General features: G+C 51.2%; 1 protein-coding gene across 14 annotated transcripts; it reads left to right on the top strand.

Moving 5' to 3' along the window:
* The first annotated feature begins 4490 nt into the window (after window positions 1-4490).
* On the top strand, window positions 4491-14523 carry LOC141732909 (von Willebrand factor A domain-containing protein 5A-like). 14 transcript variants are annotated; one of them, XM_074562486.1, is made up of 19 exons: window positions 4491-4723; window positions 5559-5685; window positions 5806-5864; window positions 6334-6453; window positions 6532-6781; window positions 7138-7280; window positions 7420-7549; window positions 7982-8109; window positions 8382-8470; window positions 8910-9054; window positions 9379-9458; window positions 10558-10669; window positions 11003-11167; window positions 11292-11395; window positions 11750-11931; window positions 12111-12314; window positions 12820-13043; window positions 13252-13378; window positions 13583-14523. In XM_074562486.1, exons 3-19 carry the CDS (start codon window positions 5859-5861, stop codon window positions 13660-13662), a joined length of 2289 nt encoding a protein of 762 aa, XP_074418587.1. In that variant the 5' UTR covers window positions 4491-4723; window positions 5559-5685; window positions 5806-5858; the 3' UTR covers window positions 13663-14523. The 14 variants fall into 14 exon arrangements, with proteins under 14 accessions (XP_074418587.1, XP_074418582.1, XP_074418590.1 ...); XM_074562481.1 differs by having other exon boundaries at window positions 6206-6453; XM_074562489.1 differs by having other exon boundaries at window positions 5786-5864; window positions 6409-6453; window positions 6559-6781.
* The last annotated feature ends 4039 nt before the right edge of the window (window positions 14524-18562 follow it).

Here is an 18562-nt window from a genome sequence, read left to right as displayed (position 1 = left end):
CATACATTTTTAACTGTAAGAAGTGTTGATATTTGCCTCTTTCCCATCTGTCTATTGATTATAATTTGATTATAGATTGATTATCTCATGATTATATTTTTGTCTTGTTTTGCTATTCGTTTGCTTTTGTTTGGCTATAAATAGTATAAGAATTTTAAATGAACAGTTCCAACAATTAGTTTACCATTTCCAAAAAAATCACAGAATCACAGAATGGTTTGGGTTGGAAGGGACATTGAAGATCATCTAGTTCCAACCCCCTGCCCTGGATAGGGTCACCTCCCACTAGACCAGGTTACTCAAAGCCCCGTCCAACCTGGCCTTGAACACCTCCAGGGATGGGGCATCCACAACTTTCCTGGGTATCCCTCTATTTCAGCTGAGTCCATTCTTCACATTTGAAATGTCTTTGTTGTAACTTCCCGTGTTCCCGACATGGAAATGTTGAAAAATGGTGTTAACTTTGGAGAAGAAAAGCCATCCTAAGAGAATGCTCCTGTCCATAGCTCTACCTCACTAACGCTGTAATTCCTGAAGCAGTCAATCAAGTCGATACTCAGTTGTCCTGTCCATCTGCTAAATTATCTGGCAAGCCAATGGCATTCTCTTCTGCATGAGCATGCAGTTTTCCTGAATTTATTCCTGTTCATCCCATTGTTTAAACATTCCGTAGTCTAATTGCCCCTGAAAATTTCTATCACCTGTCCCTCTCTCCATTGAGCCAGCTATTTTCAGGGTTCATGTCCTGAGGAAACTGGAGGTCAGTGGGACCAGAGTAAAAGATATCACTTTCTTTAATAGAGATTTTTTTCTTTCTTTCATCAAAAAAGACCTTGAAATTGTTTTGCAGTGGTGACGAACATTCCTCCTGTTTCTGTGCATAGTTAGTACCAGGTAAAGACAGTGCTAATTAGAGCAGGCAAAGGCTTTGCAAGGAGAGCCTTTGACCCTGCTGTGGGCTGCGGTGACAAGAGAATAGACTGTAATAAGAACTATCTTATTCCCAGCACATGAATCAAAGTTTGACTATGGCCACTTGTTGCTTGGCGACAAAGATACTTTTCCTCTCTCTGCCTTATTCCCTCCAGGATATAAGCGGGGCTAATTTCCTTTCAAAACACCTTCATTTCTATTCTTCTTGTCATGCATAATTAAAACAAATGACAAATGAAAATTATACTGTACTTATTCATTGAAACACATCTGAGAGGCCCCTGATCAGCTACAGGATGCTTGCAACTCTATGGGGAGTGGCAGAAAACCACACGCAGAGCTCATTATGTCTGTCAGCATTTTAATGAGCCCCGTGAGGAATGTGGTGCTGCCTCCCTGTTACTTTGTAGCTGTGGCAAAATCTGGCAAGCTGCCTTGAAGAAATGACAGGCAGAAGCAGAAGGAAAAGTTACTTGGAGTTTAATGGAGCCCAGTGTGAGATGCGAGACCAGAAACGTAATTGGACAATGTGCTCCCACCAGGACTCATCAGAGCAGAAACTCACAGACTTTGATTACAGGCAGCACAGAAAGCCATAGACATCTCCTGTATCAAACTTCCCTTACAGAAGTCAAACGGCAATCCCCAGGTGCCGGGAAGGTGGTCCTCTCAGTCAGCAATCTCCACACACGGCACGTGGAAAGGAAATGGCCATGGACCCACCTCTCCAAACCTGCCCTTCTGAAACACTGGCAGATGCAGGGGTTCTGCTCCCCAGGCTTCCGTTATAACGATCAGCCAAGACACTGTGACTGCAACACACACTGCTGACACATTCATGAACCACAAGCCACCCTAACTCACAGCTCCCTCCTTCCACCTCGATCTGAGCCATCTCTGGATTCAAACACCTGCAGTCTTAAATGTTGCACCGCAGCCCCCATCCTCTGTTACATTTGACCTTGAACATCTCTTTCTCTGCTCTGTGAGATCAAAACCATGGGCTTAATGGCTTTTCTTGATGTCATGTATCCCACTACCTCTTGCCAGAGCTCTGATAATGCTCCAAGTAAGGACCTACAACAGTCTACTTTATGGTGTAAGAACAAATTCCAGCAATGTTCATTACCTCCTTGTTACAATGGAGATAAAAGAGACTGACCAAATGATCCTTTGGTACTGCCCTCTGCTTCCCAAGTTTTGCTCCCTGCAACTCACGGAGAACACTCATGCTGTCACCATCACTGAATGAGCACTTGTTCACTTCTTTGGAGTGAAACCTCAAGTCTACATCACAACAAAGGCAGAATATGGACTTGCAAATAGTTTGAGATTCCCTGGAGTACCCCACCTGGCATCCAACTGCATACTCAGAAGAGTGTGGTTTTCTTATAGTTTCTACATCATATTTAGTGGCCTGATGAGAATGTCCAGGTACCCCAGGGCACCTCAAATGTTTGGACAGATGAACTGACCTCTGTACAGCTGTATTTGGCAACCCAAAGATGGGCATAAATTCCAGAAGCCAAAAGGAGTTCATTCCATCTTCGCTGCTGTAATAGTCACAACTAGACTACAAGAACTGGCCCAAGAACTATCTTTTCGATCTATAGTACAACAAAGATGATATATCAAGTCTGAAATAGTCATGTTTGCTCTAGCTGGAGTCCTGGAGAGAGAGAAACACCTCCAGAAGACAACTCTTTCCACATGTCCTGGAGACATCCCTTGCCACTATACTCATCAGGCACCTTTTTCTCCGCTACATGTCTAGATTTGCAGCATTATTATTTTTCACATGTACTGTGACTGACAGAGTCCCTCTAGATGCACAGGGTGCAACCAGGGTGTGAATCACATAAGTTTTCACTCCATTCCTGAATTCCAAGTTCCAACCGTCCACAAGAAGGCAAACTTCATTCACTCTTGGGCTAATCCACAAATTCCCTCTGTGTTGTGGTGAGACTCTCCAGCTTGCTTGTTTCAGGGACTATAACCACAGACAATAGGAACAAAATCTCATTATTTGGCTCCCTCTGCAGTTCTCCATCAGTAACGCAGGAAGTCTTGCAAACCCAGACACTGCTGGTTGCCTTTGCACGTCATAACTGTTGAAACAGTTTCCTGCATGTTCCTTGTTCATCCTTTTACAACTAATGTAGCAATAGAAGGGACGGAGTTAACTTTCCCCACAGCAGCCCTCACAATGCTGTGCTTTGTAGCTAGAACTGTGTTGATAACACACCAGTGTTCTGGCTACTGCTGAGCAGTGCTCGCACAGCATCAAGGCTGAATGTCCCACGCCCTACCCCTCCGTCCCCAAAGGCCAGTAGGCTGGGGGTGGGTTGGGAGAGGACATTAGCCAGGACAGCTGACCCAGTCTGACCAAAGAGATATTCTATGCTGTATGACATCATGCTAAGCAATCAAACCTAAGACAAAGGAGGAGGAAAGGGGCGCATTCGTTATGACGTTGTTTGTCTTCCGAAGAAACCAGTATGTGTACTGAGCTCCTGCTTCCCGGGAAGGGGCTGGACATCGCCTGCTGATAGGAAGGAGAGAATAAATATTTTTTTCCTTTTTTTTCCTTTGCTTCTGTGTACAACCTTTCCTTTTGCTTTATTAAACTGTCTTTATCTCAGCCCACAAGTTTTTCATCTTACTGCACTCTCCCAGTGAGAAACAGCCAGGATGTGCTCTGGGAGCAACACATCTGAAGTCCAGTGCAATTTGGCCCTTCGAGTGTCTTGGTGCCCCGATGAGGTGGGTTGTCTCAACCAGGGGCTGGCTGCCAGGGAGGCATGTGCATGGGGCTGGCTCCTGCACGGAGAATGGAGATGGAGCTTCCCAATACAGCAGATGAGAGGACACACCCATGTCAAAAGTAGGTATATAAGCCTGAGCTGGTGTGCAAACTCTCCCCATTCCTCAGCTGGCCAGTATGTTGGGTTTGCTTCTTTGCAATCGACCGCCCAATTAACGGCCTAGCATTATTCAGCGTATGGCCCTGAGCCCAGTCTCCAAATCTGCAGTCGGTGCTGCAGGCCTGGCAAGGGGACAGGTTCCTGGTGGGACGAGTGCCACCTCCTCAGCCACCCAGAAGACACCGCCCTGGTTGCAGAGCCCCCTTGGCAGCTGCGGCCCATTGCACCGGGTGTGAGGGCAGAGCGGAAGGGCTGGGCAGAGCCCCTTTGGCCAGGAGCAGGCCTGCAGGGGCCTCTGCAGCCCCTTCCTCGGCTGTGCCCGGAGCATCCTGCGCTCGGGCGCGGGCGGGGCGGGGGCGCGGGTGCTCCCGCCGCTGCAGCAGCTCTTGCCGCGCTCCCGCCCACTCGCCACTTTGGCTTCCGAGGCGGAGTGAGGGGTCCAGGGACCCCGGTCAGATTCCCTCCACCGGGGCTGTCCCCTCTCCATCCCACAGCCTCCCGGCGGTGTCCGCTGCCCCCACAGCCCCCAAGGGAACCAGTCGCCCCGGTGCCGGGGAGGAGGTTTGCAGCGATCCCAGTGCCGATCCCAGTGTCTCCGCCCCCCTGCCCCTGCCTCCCCGCCTTCCCGGACGTCTGTCTGTCCGCCTGCCCCTCCGCCTCTCTCTCCATCACAGCCATCCCTCCTCCTTGCGTAGCCCTGCATCTTCCTGCCAGACCGAGCATCTCTCTCTGTCTCTGCAGCCCTCCCCCCTCTGTTCCCATATCTCGTTCGTCTGCCCCTTACCCTCTCTCCCCCTTCCTCTTCCATCTCTCCCTCCATCCGTCTGATCGTCAGTCCGTCCCTGCTGACTCTGGCCTTGATTCTGGTGAGTGTTTGCTTGTTTGTGCTTCGTTTTGTTATTCTGGCCTTATTCTCTGTTCATTGTCCCTGTGCGCTGAGGAGAGCTCGCTCCTATTCAATCCATCCCTCTCTCCATCCCTCACCCCTACTCCCCCAAGGACGTACACCCTAGTTGCTCTGTCTGACCACCCTGTCAGCACAATGGTGGGGTGGGGATTTTTCTGGTGCTCCCCACCCTGTCACCCCAGAGTGAGAAGGGGGGAAATTGAGGCAAATGCGTCTGAACCAGAGAGATCTATGTGGATGGGTCTGGAGTGGAGGGTGGTCCCTTTCACCTCCTGGCACTTGGCTGGAAGACAGCCAGATATGACTTGAACTACACCCTCCCCCTCATGCCTTTCTGGGATTTGCTCTGCAATCATGTCCTGGCCTCATTTCTCTCTCCATCATGTTCCTCTTATTACCTAGACTTTCAACCTGCCCTCACAAGCTACTCCATCAACATATCCTCATGTGTGCGGTCTCCTGTGCAGCTACATTGACACAATACTGTTAGTGATGGGTACCTGCTCATCTCTTCTGAAACGGACCCCTCTGCCTCTCCATCTATCCATTTCAACAAAAATTCTGATGTCTCTCTGCCCATCCATCTTTCCCAAAATGGACCTTGTCTGCCAGTCTGTCCGTCCAGCCATGGATGGAGAGCCATGTATTGTTCATCCCAATTCAGTCCCTCCCTTCCTTCCTTCCTTCCTTCCTTCCTTCCTTCCTTCCTTCCTTCCTTCCTTCCTTCCTTCCTTCCATCCATGCACTCTTGCTTTCACACCTTCTTCCCTCTGTCTTCCCTTGCTATTCCTTAGTTCTCTTCAAGATTCTCCCATGCTGGGGGTGGAGTCCAGACCTCTTCAATGCAGAGATACTCCTGGTGACAACCCAGTGCTCATGAACAGGGATTCTGGACCCCTGGGTTTGCTTTGGCTATACATGGTGGGTTGGGGCTTCCAGCTACGTGTGTAGGACAGGAAATGACAAGGAATCTTCACCAATGAGGGGCTGACATGGTTTCTGTGGATCTCTCCTCTTACAGAAGAACCTTCTTGTCTGCAGGTCTCCAGAAATGTGGCATCAGAGCTTTGGACTTCTAGGAAAATCCTACGCCCATGACAGTGAGCTGGGGATCAGACAGCTGAGGGACATTTTGGTGATGGGAATGCTCCCAAGGGGGGACAAAAAAAGGAGGACTGTAGGCAGCTATAGGATGAAACAAGGATGAGAATGGTCAAGAACTCTACAGGAAATGGGTGGGGACCAGAGATATGGGGAAAAAGGGAAAAAGGGGAGTGGAGGGCAGACACTGTTTGCTGGTAGGCTCACAATAGACCCTCAGTAATGTTGGTCACCTAGTCTTGGTTTTCAGAGTGGGAACAGCCACATAGTTGAAGCAGCCCCAATCACCTCCTTGTGTCATTCATGTGTGCTGATGGACAGGTTGCATCTCTCCCAACAGCAACAGGATCCTTTTTCCTGGGGAAGTGGCTCCGCGTACCCCTGTACCCAGTATCTCTGTGCAGTGCTGTTGTAGATGTTGCTATCCAGGATTATGTGGCTGATGTGGCTGCCGAACTTATCTACCAGAATAAGAGTCAGACCTCCACGGAAGTCCTCTTCGTCTTCCCCCTGGGCCCTCACATGGCCATCTACTCCTTCCAGGCCCGCAGTGAGGACGCCAAGGTCCACGCTGTGCTGCAAGATGAGGTACCAGCATCCAGGGATGAATGGGCGAACCACCACAGGGGCATGGGATGAGCAGCCCATGGCCTGCCTGGTGATCAGCTTTCTGTCCCTCCCTGTCCCTCCCAGGTCCAGCAGCCGCACGAGGCTACAGGGGGCTGGGAGAATCTGGAATACCTTCGGGATCAGTCTGAGTATCCAGGCGAGGCATTTGCCTGCTTCCTGGGCACCCTGTCCCCTGGCAGGGAGGTGGTCGTGACCTTGCGCTACGTCCAAGAGCTGCCACGGGAGCCAGATGGAGCAGCCCGTTTTGTGCTGTCACCCACACTGAATCCCTACGGAACACTCTATGGTGAGTGACCCCACAAGGAACCTGCCCTCCCAGTCACACACCCCACAGAAGGATCACAGGGTCCCCGTGTACTTTATGAACAGACTTGATGCAACTTCCCTTGGCACCCACAGGGGGACCCATATTGGTTCCCCATGCAGCCCCTGAACAGATTCACATATTCTTCCTTGTGCCCCATGTGGGGATCCACACCTCCCACACACATTTCCCATAAACAGACTCTTGGACCCCTCCATACACCTTATTGACAGCCCCCAATTCTCTCCACATGTCCTAAATAGGGGTGCAAAATCCTGCTGCGCGCACCCACACAGGGAGAGCCTTTGTGCTACCCCGGGCCATGTTTCTCCTTGCAGTCTGGAATTGTCGCACTAGCAAGCTGCACTACAGCCTGCTGCTCACCGCTAGCCTACAGTCACCCCGTGGAGTGGTCGATGTCCAGGCCAACTTTGCCCTCACCCCTTTGATCTACACTGCCCAGGACCACAGCACTGCACAGGTATGTCCTCCTGCGTGCCAGGATCCCAGGGGGAGCTGGGGAAGGGTGTCTTCACTGAGAAAAAGGGGATGCACTGGTGTCAGGGCCTGTGCTCCCGGCCAAATGCTGGCTCTGGTCCCCTCCTCCTGTGTATTACCAGGCACCCCTTCTTCAGGTCTCACTGGCTGGCAGCCCCCAATGTCATCATGATTTGGAGCTGCTGGTATATTATGGAGACCCCACTGCAGTCAGTGCTGTGGTGGAGAAGGGAGACCCTGAGGCCCCTCCAGGTGAGTACAGCTGGGGAGGAAACATGGAGGCACCTCTGGGTTGCAGCAGGCACTGGGGCACAGGGTGACACTAGGAGGCGAGGTATCGTTGGACACTGGGATGGGAATAGTGGGCATTCAGATGGCATAGTTTGGGTCCTGGTGCTCCAGGGTGGGGTGCTGGGGACACTGTGGTGAGCTATCAGCTATAGCAGGATGCACATGTGAGGTTCTATGTTAGGTCTCACTGGGTAGCTGTATTGGAGACACTGGATTGGAATACATGAGGCACTGGGCTGTGCAATTGGTGGACAGTGCAGTAGGGTATTGAGGTACCAGTGTAGGGCACCACAGGCTCTGGGATGGTGGAAGCCCAAAGCACAATGAGAATCAGTACCAGAAGGAGGAGGGAGGTCCTTATCTAGCCTTCATCCCACCCCATGCCTCCTCCAGGCTCCCTCCTTGGTGACCCCATGGTGTTGGTGACGCTGGCACCCAGCATCCCTGAGGCAGTGCCTGGGCAGCGCCAGTCTGGAGAGTTCATCTTCCTCCTGAACACCACATTCCTCGAGCATGCACAGGTACCTCCTCAGAGCAGGGACCAGGATGGGGTGGAGGAGCAGGCTGAGGGGGAGCGGGCCAGGGCAGGTGTTTATGCAGGGACAGAGGCATGAGGGGGGATTGGTGGGGCCTGAAAAGGGCCTGAAATAACTTGTGTGACCAGCAGAGTTCAGGGCACTGGCTTGGGTCACCCAGGAGAGACCAGAGGCTTTAAGAGGACCAGGCTATGGGCCAAGGCACCTGTACTCCTTACAAGTGCCTCCCAAGACCTGCCTGCTGTGTCTTTCCACAGGACTCCCTGCTCTTCCTTCTCAAAAGCCTGCCCCTGGGCTGCTACTTCAACATCTACTGCTATGAAGAAACCTCTGTGGGCATCTACTCGTAAGCAAACATGGCACAGGCTGGGTGCTATGGTGCTGGATTGGGTGCTGTGGGTAGGGCTGGATACTGTGGGGCATGGTCAGGTGCTGGAATGGGTGCTATGAGGAAGGGTTAGATGCTGGAGGGCACGGGTGCATGTTCTGATGCTGGATGGTATAAGGCAAGGCTGGGTGCAGGAGGGCTCGACTAGCTGCGGGAGGGCAGGGCTGGATTCTGGGGTTGTCCTCTTTGTGGCATTATGGGACAGCACCTCTTGGGCTTCTGCTGAGAAGAGACTTGTAGGAACTACGAAGCCAGGTCTCTGGAAGAACTACTATGGGGCGGGGACTTGCAGAGGACCTTAGGGCATAGCTGTGGGAAGTGCTATGGGACAGGGTCTCAGGAGCACTAGGGCCAGCACAGAGCAATGTGCTCTCCAAACATGCTCTGTCCCCTGCAGGCAAAGTGTTGAATATACTCAGGACAACCTGACCGAGGCCATGCGGCGCATCCCCTCCACCGGCTCCAGTCTGGGTGACTCCAATCTGCTGGAAACCCTCCGCTCAGTCTACAATACCCCTCGTCCCCACCGCCATCCACGACAGGTCTGGGTACAGGGGCATGGAGGGGTGGAGGGGCAGGTGTCCAAGGGGAGAGAGAGAGGACACAGGAGTGTGGGTGGAAGGAACCACCCAAAGTACACGGTGGTCACAAGGGAACAAGGATGGTACTGTGGGTCGGGGAGGGGGGAATGGAGAGGTGGGTCTGTATCTTTGGGGGTTTCTGCCCCTGAGTGGATATCTCTCCCTAGGGTACTCTCTCTACAGAGGGTCTCTCTGCTGGACCCCTCTCTCCATTTCAGGGGCCTGCTCTCCCCATTTGGGGGTCACTGTGCCAGACCCCCACCACTCATGTCCCCTGTCTCTCAGCTCTTCATCTTTATGGCTGGGCTACCCCCTGATGTGGAAGCCATTGCAGCTGAGGTCTGCCGTCACCGCAACAGCCACCGGTAATGGAGACTCGCTCCCCAGTCCTCCAGTCATCCTTTGCTTGCCCAGTCATTTCCATCCCTTCCATGCTTCGTGACCAGCAGAAGTAGGGAGGTGATTGTCCCCCTGTACTCAGCATTGGTGAGGCCACACGTTGAGTAATGTGTCCGGTTCTGGGCACCTCAATATGAGAGAGATATCGAGGTGCTGGAGCGAGTGCAGAGGAGGGCAACGAAGCTGGTGAAGGGCCTGGAGAATAAATCTAATGAGGAGAGATTGAAGGAGCTGGGACTGTTTAGTTTGAGGAAGAGGAGGCTGAGGGTAGACCTCATCGCTCTCTACAACTACTTGAAAGGACATTGTCGAGAGGTTAGTGCTGGTCTCTTCTCACAGGTAATTAGCGATAGAACAAGAGGGAATGGCTTCAAGCTGCAACAGGGTAGGTTTAGACTGGACATTAGGAAAAAATTCTTCACAGAGAGAGTGGTCAGACATTGGAATAGGCTGCCCAGGGAGGTGGTGGAGTCACCATCCCCGAATGTGTTTAAGACTCGTTTAGATGTGGTGTTAAGGGATATGATGTAGGGGAGAACTTTGTAGAGTGGAGTTGATGGTTGGACTCGATGATCCCAAGGGTCTTTTCCAACCTAAATGATTCTATGATCCCTGATGAGGGTCCCTGTTCACTAGTGCCTGTCCCAGTCCTTGGGTGCCTCCAGTGTCCCAAAGACCCTTCCCACCCAGCACAGCTCTCCAGTGCCAAGCTCCCATGTGGCAGTCTTTGCGTACTACTCCCACAACCAAGGCACCTTTCACAGAGTGAGCAGGGAGACTGAGGCGCAGGGCTTGTACACCCTGATGTGTCCCTAAGCTCTCTCTCAGCCCCACTAGACTCACCCCAGCTCTGCCCCAAGTCCCAGCTCTCCTCTGCCAGCTCCCTGTCTAACCCCAGCTCCAACCCCAGGCCCTCACTCCCTGCTCTTCCTCCTGCCCCCTTGTTCTGCAACCCAACTTTGTTCTTCCAGCTTTAACTCCAGCCTGTGTCCTCCAGCTCTACTCCACATCCTTGCGCCCACCTCTGGCTCTCATTTCTGACACCTTTCCCTGCTTCCCCCATAGGTGTTTCTCCTTCTGCTTCTCTGAGGACAGCGCTGCCCTGGCTATGGCCCTGGCCAAGGAGACAGGGGGTGAAGCTGCCTACGTCTCCTCTGACAACAGGAGGAGCTTTGTGGTAGGAACCCAGGAGTCCTGGCTGGTCCCCCTCTATTCCACAGGCACACTGACTTCCAAGTACCCCAGCACCTGCACTGCCCACACACAGTAGTCAAGACCCAGCTGCCCCAGGACCCCAGGCACTCATTTTCCCTGACTCTACCCACACTGAGAACCCAGGTGCCCAGGCTTCTACCCCACTACAACCCACAGACATCACTGCACCCAGGGAACCCAGCTGGCACAGGTTACCCCACACATTCCACTGTCCCCCAGAGACCCCCAGCATCGGGGGACATGGGCTGAACCCTGGTGGAGCTGCCAACTGTGGTGTCCTGCCCTCTGTCGCCAGGTGCTGAAGTGCCTGAAGCAGGCCCTCAAGCCAGCAGCTGAGGGAGTCTCTCTGAGCTGGACCCTGCCCCGCGGCCTGGAGGTTGAGGTGCTGGGGGGCACTCCTCAATCCATCTTCCAGGGTCAACACAACCTCCTCTATGCCCAGATCCATGGACAGGCACAGGTGAGAGCTGGGCCTACAGTTACCTTCCAGTAGCCTCCCAGTAATCTTTCAGTAACTTTCCAATATCCCCCAGTAACCATCTTGTGTCCCCAGTAACCTCCAGTAGCTTCCCATGTGTTCACAGGATACAACAGTGGCCAAAGGGGTCATGACCTTGCAGTACAGCCTGGATGGCCAAGATGTCACTTACACCATTGAATTCCCCCTGTGCCCACAGGGAGATGGCCGGTGAGAGCCCGTCCTAAGGGAAGATGCATGCATCCCCCACATTGCTAACATTGACTCCAGCTGAGGAGGAGCCCAGATAGATTACGCATTCCCACCTTCCACACACAATCCCAAACTGGCAGAGAACCCAGGTGTCCAAGCATGCCTCCCTTCCCTGATTTGACCCCACAGTGGTAGGACCCAGAAACCTGGGCATCACTTTCAGACAGACAAGGACCCAGGCGTCCAGGTTTCCCCTCTGTCCATCCTCAGCCCTGAAGGGAAAGAATTCAGGTGTCCAGGCTCTCTCTCTGTCCACCTTCTCCTAACATGAAGATAAGCCAGGTGGTCAGGCTCACCCCATTCTGTCCCCAGGCTGGCTGGGCATCGTCTGGCTGCGAGGTGCTTGATGAAGAGGTTGTTGCCAGAGTCTGTGAGTGGGTCAGGGGAGGAACCAAGACATCGTGCAGTTGAGATCAGCCTCACTTCAGGGATCATCTGCCCCTTTACCAGCTATGTGGGGGTTCGCACACCACAGAGGGTCACCTGGTACCAAAGTAAGGAAAGACATTTCTGGGAAAGAGCTGGTGGGGCAGCTCCATGGGATGTTTTCATTCCACTGGATCTGGAACCCCAGCCACAGGGCACCCCCAGTCTTGCGGGGTAGGCCCCGTCACCACCAGGTGCTTCTTTCCCATCTGTTTAATTCAGCCCCTTGCCCTCTTTGCTCTCAAAGGGCCCCTGGCACTGTTGCCACCCCGCCAGTCACTCATCCCCTGCCAGATCGTTGAACTTCGTGGCTCCAGGATCTCTTCCTGCTATCCTAAGAGCATCTGGGTCCCACCTGGCTGGCTGACAGCGGTGCGTGCATCATGGCTTGCCCTCCGTCAACTTACCCATGACATTGCTGCCCTGCCCCAGAGGAGAGCTTGCTCAAAAGGTATGGGGCCTTGACCCACATGGGAGATGTCGGGATAACCTAATATCTTATAGAAGGGTTATGCTGCCATGTCTTGCCCATGGCATGGAAACCAATGAATTTTGCCTTTACCCCTTCCCTTAGTTACCCTTAAACCTGCAAGTCCTTCAGCAAATATCAGACCCAGCTCAAGGACACCCAGGGATGGGGCAGGGATGGTGCTGGATCATAAATACACGTTTGGATAAAATGTTTTGGGAGAGTATCAAGGGAGGTCCTGGGACATGGCTTGGAAGGAATGACAGGAGAATAGGCAATGACCGAGGTTGGAGATGAGTTAGGGGTGTCCAGAAAGAGCTGTGGATGGGTCTGCTCTGGGGACGTACAGGAAGGAGCTTAGACTGCAGGTAGCTGCCTAAAGAAGAGCAGAGATAATGTTCTGGAGCATTATTATTGCACAGGGGAGTAGAGAGAGGTCAGATTCCTGTCATTCTCCCAACCTTGCTGTTCACATCTCCTCCCACAGCATGTAAACCACCACCACCACTTTTTTCTTCTCTCAAGTATGTGGATCCCATGGAATTTGGTTTGTGCTCTTCAACTTTGTGGCAATGGTGCCCTGAAGCCGCTGCCAAGTGTCAGGAGCTGGTGGCCCTGCAGAATGCAGATGGCTCCTGGGCCCTCAGCTCAGGACTGGCCTCTGTGCTAGAAGTTGATGAGGATGAAATCAAGGGAAAGATGCCTGATGAGGTAAGGGGAGAACCTCTTACGGTGGCAGCATGTCATCCTGGAGCAGTGGGAGCCCATTGGCTGGTGGCAACACTGGCATCCAAAGGGCAGACAGAGAGGAATGAAGGGATCAGAAACCAGAAGCCACAAAGGAAGGGGTGGGAAGCAGTGAGGGGGCAGGGAGGATGCTCAGCACTGCGTGCTAGTCTCAGTTGTTGTTCTACTACAGGTCATGGAGCCAAGCATCTGGGCCACAGTGATGGCTGTGACGTGGCTACACAGACATGACGAGTATTACCAAGACCTCTGTGAGCTGCTGGAGGCCAAGGCTGTGACCTGGCTGTGCAGCCAAGCTGGTGAGTCTTGATGATCCTTCTCCTGCTGATCCCCACAGAACAGCCTCCTCCATTCTCTCTCCAGTGGGACCTGCCTCACCCCTTTGCAGGACCACAATTTCCTGGGGGCAGGTGAAGGAGTCCTGTGTCTCCATTCTCCTTTCCATTTGTGGAGTCTCCCTCCTGCCTAACTTCCCTAGTGTGCCTGTCTCTCTCTGACTGCAGTGTCTCAGCTGGACAAGTGCCTGGAGACAGCCAACACCCTCCTTGGGAGCAGCGTGAAGCCAAGTGTTTTCAGGCTCTGAGCTCAACACGTGCCTGTGCTACAGATCAGCAGCACCTGCAGAGATAAAAAGGGCCAGAAAGTATAGCCTAAATTCACCTACCATGCTGGGATACCACTATTGCTACCAGCTGCGATCTTACATTACAGATGAATTCTCACTGCTTATGTCTTATACCAGTTGGGCTGAACCTGTAGCATGCCGAACTCCTCAAGAGAAAGCCTCTAGTTCAGAGCCTCCAGCGTGTTTGGTTTGGATGGAGGTGGGAGTGGGAAGGAAGCATCACATTCTCCAGTGGTTGCGCTTCCTGCATTTGGCTTTGGCAAAATGGGCTACTGGCCTCCACAAAGGTGGTGCTTAGGGAGATGGTTTAGTGGTGGTTTTGGTAGTGTTAGGTTAACAATTGGACTTGATGGTCTGCAGGGTCTTTTCCAATGCAAATTATTATATGATTCTATGGTTTCTGTCCTGACGAGAGACTGCTGTGCACACCAGAAGAGTGTTTAGAGGTGTCAACGGCAGTGGCTCCCAATGAAGGACTCCTGCTGCACCCCACTCACCGAACTCTTCCCTTTACCCCATAAGATCAGGCTGTGTCAGGAACTCCCGTATCTGCGTTGCCATGTAAAACAATCATTTTGGAAGTAAAACTCTCATCCGCATCAGTCCCAGCCCATCACAATGTCCAAGAGAACTCATGTGGGGCGAGATTGATTTGAAAACTAGTAGTATGTTGGAGGTGGAACAGCAGGAGGTTTTGATTAGCAAACCAATCATGAAATGTACCACCTCCTGCCCCAGCACCCTTAATTCATGGGTCTCATGCCGTGTTGGCAAAGTCTCTGATTCATTTTCCAATAAACAGTGAATCTTCTCTAAGCCAAAAGGTGCAACATAGTCTTTATTTCAGTCGGGTCTATGATCCTTCCTTCCAGGGGCCGTCTATAAGTCACCAGGAGGGGCACGAAAGGTCGCTTCCCAGAGAGCTGTGTATTGTAATACAGTGAATAAGGGACTGCCATTGCTCTTGGAAGAACATAGATCTGTTCTAGGTTAGCAAGACAAGAGTTAAGGACATGCCAGGCTTTTTCTAGACTCCTTTTGGCTTGAACTTATTTCAGCTTGCTCTTAGAGGTACCGGCTGTAGCAACATTTGCCCAGCAGATCGATGACTGATATCTAACTTATCCTAGCTGTAACAGAAAAGTTGTCAGGTGATTAATGTCCAACTTGGTTTTAGCTTTAACTTTTTAACTCCATTGGAGCATGCGACTCTGAAGATAAATGCTGTTCTCCCTTTAAGCTTCATCTCTGCTATCTGGAGCAGACACAGCGCTAATGTCTGAGTGCATTGGCAACCCCCTCCTTCCCTGGGCGTCAGTGGGGAGACAGAGGAGTCACCTTCCCCAGAGATGCAAATGGGATGGAGCTGAGAGGAATGTCCCTGCCACACTTCTTGGGGTGCAGAAGGAGGAAAGAAGGGCATTGGGGACCTCCCATTTTGGAGAGGTGAATCATGGCTGTGAGGAAGTACTGGTAGCTCAGCTTACTTCAGCCACCAACAAATGCATTGTTGACCCAGGGACAGGTTTTGGCTTCTTCCCTCCAAGATACTTCCAAGGGTTGATCGAACTTGGTCTCCATGGCCTGGAGGGAATACCAGACTCTGCTTCTTTCTCCCCATTGACCACTGGCAGAGGCTGAAAAGGCAACCTCAGTCAGCCACGGCCGCCTAATTCTGAAGGAGTCAATCCTACTTTAGTCTTCTGCAGAATGTGAGCTGAATCCCCTTTTCGGAGCCTCACCAGGCTCTGCTGCATCAGTTTGGAAAAGGCTGTGCTTGTTGCCCCACCTCAGTTTCTCTTTTTCTCACAGCAGGCTGAAATGCTTTGGAGGTCTGGGGAGGGACAGCCATTGCCTGAGGTGTTGAAACAGTTTGCACCCACTCAGAGCTTTCATCCTCCACAGGGATACACTTGTGCAGTGCTCCCTCCCTGAAATCCCATAGGAGGCACCCTCCAGGACACCGATTATTTCCATAACACCAGGATATGGCATTCAGGTGCTTCAGGTCCAGAGCTCCATCTATGGAAGGAAGAGTGAAAAAGCTAAACTTTCTGTTGGCCTTCCTGCGAGGTAAGGGCTTTCAGAGAGAATAGGTAGGTAAGCGATATGGGGCAGAACAGGTGACACCCAGACCTGAGTCCTCATTCACAGGCACCATCACACTCTTCATTCACAGTGTTCAGCGGGGGAACCTCTCCTAATTGCACTTGTCATTAACATCTCCAGACACAATTCATCCCAGCCTCAGAGAAGGGTGCATTCGAGTTTGGGTGCATCACTTTTTGAGCAGCCCACCCATCCCAGAATTTCTATGGACCCTTAGCTGCTTTCCTTCAGCATCTCCATCTCCCTCTAAAGGCTCAAAAGCCATGGGGAGCAAATAAGCGGGGACATCATTGTGCTTACCCACAATCTTGGGAAATTGGGAAAACCCTAGGATGCACTCTGGGCAGAGGGTTCTGTTCCTCAAGCATGGGCTTTCCCTGAGCATGCACGCAGGTTTGTAATGGGTATTTACCACAAGCACACACTAGATGCTGCTCCTTCCCCACTCCCCACTCTATGCACTCAGCAGCCTCTTAATGGCAACAGAACACAGAGCCCTAAAACCACAGCTGGGAGCCCAGAGGTACTCAGCACCCGCGGTGCCAATTCTTCTCCTGACAGGAAAAAAGGCATCTGATATGATATGACATCAGTTGTGTGTTTTCCTCTGTTATTGGGGAGGAAAGCATAGAGCGGCATGAGCCAGTGAGGGAAGAAACTGTGACTATAGGAAGTACACGTGGAGAGATCTGTAATACCTTACCTAGGCTGTGGCCTGTGGTTATGATAATCACAGCAATAGCAGGCGCATTTATGTCAGTTATGTCTCTTTAAATTTGCCAGTATGTGACTACAATATAACTGTGATATGATTGACTCTAACAATTGGCAGTGGATACCTATCAAGCAGTCAGCCACACAGCCATGGTCACTATTAGCAGTGCAGTGTTATAGTTATGCAGGCACTTTCAGATGCCTTTGGACAAGCACTCTCAGATCCCCGAGAGCTACCAACCTGCTGAGTTCCACAAGACCTGCATGGAGAAAGGGAATGGGAACAACAGAGACTGTGCTTGGGAACATCTTCATTGTTGTGCTGGTGGCAACACACCAGCATCTCCCCAGCCCAGTGGAGAATTTGTCCAGCTTGGAGATCTGCTACGCTTCCATCGATCTTCCTAGGCTGCTGGCCAGCTTCCTGACTGTTGCACCACCTCTGCTCAGGACTGCTATGGCTCAGCTCTATTTCTTTGAATCTCTTGTAGTCTCCAAGTGTTACCTGCTGACCACCATGTCCTACGAACAGTACCTGGCCGTATGTCACCTCATGTTCTATACAAGAATGGTGAACTGGAAGGCGTTTTTCCAGCTGGCAGTTGGCTTGTGGCATGGAGGAACGACTAGTTCCACAATCATCACATACTTCTCAAGCCTATTGAAGTTTTGTGGCCCCAACCCAATTGACAATTGACGTCACAACGTCTGTGATTTGATCTCTTTGCTGGAGCTCTCCTGTAGTGACACCAGGCTGCTATAATGTCCATCCCAGATGCGGTCTTGCTATTTTTATTCCCTCTGGCATCCTATGTCTGCATTACAGATTCCATCCTGAGGATCTCATCAAGTAAGGGGAGGCAGAAGGCCTTTTATACCATGTGTGAGAACTGAAAGCCTTCTCACACATCCCTGTGGTCAACATTTTCTAAGGGACACTTCTTACTGTCTCTTTGCTGCCTGGGACACCTCCACTGAGTAACCTGAACAAAACCTTCTCCTTTTTCTATACCATCTTCCCACCCCTGGTCAATCCACTGTAAGCCTGAGGAATGGAGAGGTCAAGCAATCCTTGAGAAAAGCTGTCAGGAACACGGTGGCCTGCCCTGAGAGTGCACCCTAGCTGTGCATCACTGGCTACAAAACACTCTTTATTTCTCCTCAAAACTGTAGGGATGATGTGGAGGGAATACACTACGTAGCAGGTATATCTCTGGAGGTGTCTGGCTGTCAGAACAATTTTAGAAAGGCAGGCAGGGAGAGAGAAGAATTCCTTTCAGAAACATGAGTCTTCACTAAAAGGTAGTGGAACAAAATGTTTTTGCTTTATTCCTTTGAGGTAAAAAGAACATTCTTGCATGTGGGAACTATATACACAAGAACTATAGTCTTTCTGCATGAGATACCAAGAAAGACCACCTAGAAGGCTACTGGGGGCAATCAGGCATGTGCATCGTGAAAATCAGCAGTTTCAGCTATCTTCTTGTCCCAAGAAGTGCCGTGCAAGACGCCAACGTACACAGAGACCAAAGGTATTTTATTATAGTTTATTTGCGCAGAGATGGGCACTAGGTGGTATTCCACAAAGCTAGCGTACCTGTTCACAAAATCTTCAGTACATTTATATGAATCAAAACACAGAAGTACATGCCTTTAGTTATGATTATTGGTTAGTACCTTATTTTAACAATTTCAATTGGTTAGTATTATTCCTTGCTTTCATTTAAAGTTACAGTGCCCTTTAATTGATATGCACGTGCTCCAGTACAGTGGGGGGTAAGCCTGTTCATCTCCAATTGAGTTGGAGATCTCCCCCTGCCACCTTTCCCTTAGTTAAAGCTAACTTTTGCTGACTTTATGGTTTTTTTGCAATTATTTGGCTTTCAGCACCTCCTGGGCTACGATGTTTTGTTTTTATCAGCCTTTAGTCCTTCTTTATCAGCCTTTCAGATCTTCTTCAAGGATACAGTCATTAGTAAGGCATGCATTAATAAAGTAGCCAAGCTTACTTATTACAAAGTAGAATATCCCTTTT

This window comes from Larus michahellis, chromosome 18 (genome assembly GCF_964199755.1).
Source record: "Larus michahellis chromosome 18, bLarMic1.1, whole genome shotgun sequence".
NCBI lineage: Eukaryota > Metazoa > Chordata > Aves > Charadriiformes > Laridae > Larus > Larus michahellis.
This window is presented reverse-complemented; position numbering and strand designations above follow the sequence as displayed.